The sequence below is a fragment of the Rhincodon typus genome, unplaced genomic scaffold, assembly GCF_021869965.1.
Source record: "Rhincodon typus isolate 14 unplaced genomic scaffold, sRhiTyp1.1 hic_rhity00008343, whole genome shotgun sequence".
Lineage (NCBI taxonomy): Eukaryota > Metazoa > Chordata > Chondrichthyes > Orectolobiformes > Rhincodontidae > Rhincodon > Rhincodon typus.
Genome location: NW_025973981.1, coordinates 178 through 7,711, shown reverse-complemented (window position 1 = coordinate 7,711; position 7,534 = coordinate 178). Strand labels below are relative to the sequence as shown.

The 7,534-nt window shown below is 38.3% G+C and overlaps 1 protein-coding gene across 1 annotated transcript; it reads left to right on the top strand.

Annotated features, from left to right (window-relative positions):
• Positions 1 to 471: 471 nt before the first annotated feature.
• LOC109930720 (leiomodin-1) lies at positions 472 to 5,323 on the top strand (the record flags this gene model as incomplete). The annotated part of the gene is made up of 2 exons (XM_048594345.1): positions 472 to 480; positions 3,923 to 5,323. Coding segments are annotated over exons 1-2 (1,410 nt in total), but the record flags the coding sequence as incomplete, so codon positions are not given.
• Positions 5,324 to 7,534: the final 2,211 nt, after the last annotated feature.

The following is a 7,534-nucleotide window of genomic DNA, read 5'->3' as shown; positions in this document are numbered from 1 at the left end:
ATGCAGACACATGGGGCTTCATCTGGTAGGGTATTTGCTCAGAGGGAGATGACACAAGCAGGATGAGAAGCTATTGGATTGGAGGCAAGTGTGTGAAATAGGAGGCTAAGAGGAAATCCTGAAAGAAAGCCTGGTGATTGTGTAAGAACTATTAAGTGAAGTAGATGGTGTTATTAGAGATAACAAGGTGTAGAGATGGATGAACACAGCAGGCCAAGCAGCATCATAGGAGCAGGAAGGCTGACGTTTCGGGCCTAGACCCTTCATCAGAAGGTGATGCTGCTTGATGCTATGATGCTGCTTGGCCTGCTGTGTTCATCCACCTCTACACCTTGTTATCTCAGATTCTCCAGCATTTGCAATTCCTACTATCTCTGGATGGTGTTATTAGATTATGTGACAAGATTAAGGAATAAATGAGATGGCGTTGAAAATGAACATGTAAGTGTGACTTCGAGTTTCATGGTGAAGATGATGGAGGTAAGAGAACTGTTGAGAAAGCTGGGAAGGATGGTAATTGAGATGGTTGCCATATGTTTACTGGACAGAAAACTTAAGAACAAAACTTACTTTTGCTGCTGTATTCAGATCAGTGAAGCTCATCCTGCACTGTGTCCAAGTCCTGCACAAATAGAGCTGACAATTTTTGGAATATCCATCCCTGGTGAACAATGTATTTAGCAACTATCTGACCCTGTCAGGAAACAGGAGCCACCTCCACTCCTAATAAATTGAGGGAGACATTTAAAGTTTTTGAGAAAATTTGTAGCTCGGGGTGTGGATGAGGTTGTAGACATGCTCGCCGAGCCGGTGGGTTTGGTTGCAAACGTTTCATCACCCTGGTAGGTAACATGGTCAGTGTGCCTCTGGTGAAGCATTGGTGTTCTGTCCCACTTATTATTTATATGCCTCAGTTTGTCGGGGTGTTTGGTACTGCTTCCAGTTCTGTTTTTCAGTGGTTTGTACACAGGGTCTAATTCAATGTGTTTGTTGATGGAGTTCCGGTTGGAATACCAGGCCTCCAGGAATTCCCTGGTGTGTTTCTGTTTGGCTTGTGTGAATATGGACATGTTGTCCCAGTCGAATTCATGTCCCTCTTTGTCTGTGTGAAGTGAGACAAGTGAGAATTGGTCATGTCTCTCGGTGGCTAGTTGGTGTTCGTGTATCTGTATTGTTGGTTTTCTTCCAGTTTGGCCAATGGAGTGTTTCGCACAGTCTTTGCATGGTATCTTGTATTTTACACTGGTTTTGCTGATTTTGAGTATGAGATCCTTTATGTTCATCAGTAGCTGTTGTAGGGTGCTTGTTGGTTTGTGGGCTACTCTGATACCTAGGGATCTGTGTAGTCTTGTGATCATCTCTAAAATGTCTTTGATGTACAGTAGGGTGATTATTGAGTCTGGTCGTGTTGTGTCTTCCTGTTGTGATCTGTCTCAGAGGTAACGGCAGATTGTGCTTTTTGGGTATCCATTTCTTTTGAAGACTCTGTATTGGTGCTGCTGTTCTGCTTTGTGTAGTTCCAGGTTGCTGCAATGTGTTGTGGCTTGTTTAAATAATGTCCTGATGCAGCTCTGTTTGTGGGCGCTGGGGTATTTGCCAGTGTAAGTGAGTATCTGGTCCATATGTGAGGTCTTTCTATGTATGCTAGTCTGGAGTTCCCTGTTGTTTTTACTTTCTACCGTTAGGTCCAGGAAGAGTAGTCGGTTGTTGCTCTTTTCTTCTTTTGTGAATTTTATCCAGGTGAGGATGTTGTTTATATGTCGGTGGGTTTCTTCTAATTTTGTACATTTGATCATTATAAAAGTGTCATCTACATATTGGACCCAAAATTTGGGTTGTACAGTGGGGAGCGCTGTCTGTTCTAACCTTTGCATTAATACTTCTGCAATCAATCCTGATATTGGGGATTCCATTGGTGATCCGTTGATTTGTTTGTATATGCCGTTGTTGAAGGTGAAGTGGGTTGTGAGGCACAAGTCTAGTAGTTTTGTGATGGTGTCCTTATTGATGTTGTTGTCCTGGGAGACATTAGAGAACAATGGAGCTTGCCTATCACTCATTTTGTAGATAGTTCTTCTCCCAACACTTCAGAAACGAAAGAATGGAATATCTCTTTTAAGCAGTACATTCCTGTTTTAATTAGATGTCTGACAGGCCCACCATTAAGATTCAGGTCAAGTATTTCAGCTGGATACTTAATAGCGAGGTTATTACAAAACCCAGCATGAGGTTGTTGACTCGCTCAGCAAGCTGGCTTGTTTTTGTTCAGAAGTTTCATCACCATGCTAGGTGACATCATCAGTGGAGCCTCCCATGAAGTGATGTTATTATACTCCTCTTGGAGTTTATATTGTCCAGTCTGTTATGGTGAGTACTGTCATTTCCGGTTTTGATCTGTATGGGTTTGTATATGGGGTCCAATTCTATATGTTTGTTGATTGAAGTATGGGTGGTGAACCATGCATCTAGGAATTCCCATGTGTGTCTATGTTTGGCTTGGGCTACTATGGTTACTTTTTCCCAGTTAAATTGATGGCCTTCATTGTCTGAATGTACAGATATTAAGGAGAGTTCATCATACCGTTTTACTACCAGCTGATGTTCATGTATTCTGATGGCTAGTTTCCTTCCTGTCTGTCCAATGTAATGTTTGTGGCAGTCGTTGCATGGTATTTTGTAAACTATGTTTGTTCTGTGTGTTGTGGGAATGGGATCTTTAATCCTTGTAAGTGTTAGTCATAGAGTAGCTATGGGCTTGTGGGCCACCATGATTCCTAGTGGTCTTAGGAATCTTGTTGTTAGTTCTGATACGTTCTTGATGTAGGGCAGTGTGGTCAGTGTGTTAGGTCGTACTGTATCCTCCTGTTGTTGTCTGTTTTGTAGGCATCTGTGGATGAAATTGCAGGGATATCCGTTTAAAGCGAGGATCTTATATAAGTGTTCTTCCTCTTCCTGGCATAATACTGGAGTGTTGCAGACTGTCCTGGCCCATTTAAATAGTGTCCTAAAGCAGCTTTGTTGTGGATGTTGGGATGGTTGCTGTGGAAGTTGAGGATTTGATCTGTATGGGTTGCTTTTCTGTATACTGAGTTTTGGAACTCCCCATTTGTCAATCGTTCTACCTGAACGTCCAGAATCGGAAGTTGATTGTTGTTTTCTTCTTCCCTTGTGAATTTAATCCCTGTGAATATGCTGTTGATGAGGTGGTGGGTCTCTTCTAATTTATCTCTTCTAATTAGAAGATACCACCACCTCATCAACAACGTATGAGAGTGATCAAGTTTGCAGATACCCTTGATTTCCAGTCAATAGTTTCCCCAAGTTTATTCATCAGCTGTGTTTTGTTGCAATTAAGGGAGACAGAAGGATAGAGTAGCATTCCCATACGTTTTGCTGTATTCAGTCCATTTTGCTTTACCCCCTTTGTTGCTCAAGGAAAACTACTGAAATTTGGTTCTTTTGTATATTTCAAGTCTAGCCCCATTGTTTTTTCTAACCTGAACATTCCACAGGTAACCTTCCACCTCCAATATGTGAAACTTTTGTGCAAGTGTAATGAAAACAAGGTATGCATATTTTGTGACCACTGAGTTAAAGTGGCTCTTGATTAAAACTGTAATTCTGAGGCAGCCAGTTTTGTATATTTCATGCAGGGTGCCTGGTCATGTCAGGTGAACACAGCAGCCACTTTAAGTCAGCAATTGGTCCATGAAAGTTTCAGGTATTAATGTCAAATGATGAAAGTTAAATATTCATAGCCCATTTTCACTTGATCATAATTACTGTAATAAAAAGTATCTAAATTTTATGAATTACTTGTCTTGTATTTTTAAAGTGTAGAAAGCTTTAGTAAACAGTAGAAGTTTAATAGCAACATTTATTGATTTCATAATCTTTCATATATCCATTTCCTTTCTTTTAGGATGGACAAACCCCAGATGAATTATGTAATCAATCCACATCTAAAGAAATTGAAAATAAAGCCATTAAAGAGATAGACAATGAAAATATGAGAAAAAGTGAGGGGGCAGCTAAAACAAATGGAAAACATGAAAGAAAAGAAAAAGATGAGGATAGTGCAAAGATAAAAGACATCAAGGATAAAGGAAAAGAGGAAAGACTGAAGAGTGAAGAGGTAAGAGGAAAAAATAAAGAGGAGAAAGAGAAGAGCAGAGACCTAAAAGGAAAAAGTAAAGAAGAAAAACTGACTAAACCCAAAGAAGAAGCATCAAAGGAAATTGTCAAAGAGGAAAAATATTCTAAGACAAGGAGTGAGTCAAAAGACTTTAAGAATGATGAAAACTGCTCCGGCTCTTCTGTGACAAACTCTAGCAAATGCTGTTCAACACAATGTAATGATTCATTCAGTGCACAAAACCTTGAGGAGAAAAAACAACCAAAAGCTTCAGAAACACAAACAACAACTTCGACCATTTATGATGAAACAATAGAAAAAGTAAGGGGCAATGATTCTGAAATAATTGAAGTGAATTTAAATAATGCAGAGAGAATGAACAATGATATTTTAATACGTTTTGCTGATGCATTGAAAGAAAACACTGTTGTGAAGACCTTTAGCTTTGCCAATACTCATGCAGACGACCATGTTGCTTTTGCTGTTGCTGGTATGTTAAGGACAAACAAGAGCATAACAAACCTCAACTTGGAATCCAACTACATCTCTGGCAAAGGTGTAATTGCTATCATGAGAGCTTTGCAGCAGAATAACGTACTGACAGAGTTCAGATTCCACAATCAGCGTCACATATTTGGAGGGCAAGTCGAGATGGATATTGCCAAACTTTTAAAAGAAAATATCACCCTTCTTAAGCTGGGCTACCATTTTGAGTTGGCAGGGCCACGTATGACTGTGACAAACTTACTAAGTAGGAACATGGATAAACAAAGGCAAAAGCGTTTACAGGAGCAAAGACAGGGGCAAACAGGGGACAAAAAGCAAGCACTTGAAGTCCCAAAGACATCTGGCATGCAAAAATCACCTAAATCATCTCCACAATCTTCTCCCAGAAGTTCACCTTGGTCATCCCCTAAACCAACTCCAAAGAAGACTGCTACTCATGCACCACCACCTGCTCCTCCTCCTCCTCCAGTCCTGCCAGAAAAAGCCAACTTTATGACTCAGAATCATAAATTACAAAGCAAGAGGACTGGAGAGGAACATGAAGAGACCAAGAAGTTAAGAAATTCCTTGACACCTGTATCTGAAAGAAAGTTGGAAGACAGGCCACCCGCTCAAGAACAGAATTCAAGAGATCAGCTTCTGGCTGCCATTCGAAGGAGCAATAAGAAAAATTTAAGGAAGGTACATGATTAATGTTTCTATATTTTCTATTGATAGATCTGGCATTGGCATTTCTTGGAAACAGTGCAAAATGATAAATACATTCTCTGGATAATGCATACAAATATGGAAGCTGAAAGGTCAATCTTTCATCCATCAGAGTGCAATAAGTTGAAATTTTATAAACTAAGAGGTAAATGTTTATGGTATAAAATAGCTTCTCAGAGGTGGCTGAAAGCAAATGTAATCTGAAATGTTACTTTGTAGAAGTGAAGTATTTGTAAACACATTGAAGAACAAGACTACAGAACAAATGTAATGCCATATTTTTGTGGAGTCATAACATTTCTAAAAGTTAATTCAAGATGTTTATAACATAAATGGTTCTATGAAGAAAATAACATTGGCATTTTTATAACACTGCAGAATACAAAATGTGGGACTCACAGGCACTGAGTATATAAACATCCAAGGGGATTAGAAAGAGAAAGGTCAGTGAGGAGGATGGTTTTAAAACAGGGAAGGATATTTCAAGAAAGAGGAGCTAATTGAGCAGCCATTATATGTACAGCAGGTGGAAATGAGGCAAAATGAAGTTACAGAATTGGAATCTCCATGCAGAGTAAAGCAGAGTAAATCGTAACAGTTTGTAATAAAGCCATGAAAAGGTTTGTAAAGGAAGGTGAGAGTTTTAAAGCTGAGCTTGAGATGAAGCAGGATATTAATCTTCTACATTGTGTGAGAATTTGAAATGGCAACAAGTAAAGCTGATTGAATCAAGGATGGAGGCTTGGAATTGTTGACAGGAGCAAAATAGGATAGTGTAGTTTAACTGACATTTTGATGGAAGTCAGTATGAATAGTCCAAACCTTGATATCAGATAAGAAATTTTGGGGCATAAAAAGCTACATTTACACAGTTCTTCTGATTGACAAACAATTGGATCTATTGATGATCATTTGGCATTCATAACAGAGTATTACAAAGCATAGTTGTTCTTTAATTTTTTACGTATAAGTAACTTTCCATTTTGACTTATGATTTGATATAAGTCTCTTTGAATATTTCTTCAAGTTTAATACGTTCCAATACATTTTGTTCTTTTTCTTAAGGAAAAAAAACCTTCAGATTTGCCATTAGCTATACAGCAATGACAACAGTGTATTTCTGAAGCGATTTAAACTGATTGTACTCGAAATGATAATAACACAATTGTTTAAAGATAGAATCATTAGAATATTTTAAACATTTGTAATAATAGCTTTGTCAATTATGTTATAACATAAAAATAATAAAAACATCCTGTTACATAGCACCCTTAATGTAGAAAGCCTTCTGAGGACATTTCACAAAAGTGAAATCATAAAACAACGAACAGAAGTCAATGAATGAGATATTAGGAGGGATGATGAAAAGCTTGGACTAAATGATTGTTTGAAGATCACTGTGAAAGAATCAGAGGGATGTAAGGAGACAGAAAGATTTACGAAAAGTTGCTGAGGGTAAGGACTAGATGGCTGAAGGTCTCTAAAGATAGGAAGGAAGAGTCTGGAAATCACATGACACTAGAATCAGAGAAACACAGAGTTAACCAATGGTGGTTATAGACTAAAGAAAATACAATGAGATGTGGTTGTGATAAAGCCAATTTAGCTTAGCCAGGTAAGCATTGCATTAGTTAAATCTGAGTTGGCGAAAACATGGAACGGAATTATTACAGAAGAAAAGCAGAAGCAGAGGTGAAAGAGGGCAATGTTACAAAGGTATAAATTTGTGATGGACCTGAAGTTCATCTCAGACTCAAACAGAATGCTAAGAATGTGGAGAATCTGGTTCAACCTAAGACAGTGATAAAGAATGAAATTAATAGCTTTGATTTTTCCAATGATTAACTAGTGATTTTTTGTGTAGATTTAATGTTGGATAAACAGTGTAACAATTGGAGGAGAGTAATTTTGAAGACAGAAGTGGTGAAAAGATTGAACTGAGTATTAACAGAGTATACATTGAAATTGATCCCTTGTCTTTAAATAACATTGCTAAAGAGCAGGGTGCTAAAAAGAAATAGGCAGGCATCAAGGAAGGAGAGGTCTAGGGAACAATTGAGCTAACACGATGAGAGCAGGAGGAGCAACCAGATGCTCTGGCAAATATTGCTTAGTAAAAATGAAACCAAGCAAGGGCATTACTATTGAATTTAACAACAGAAGAGAGTTATTACTTCAGTTATA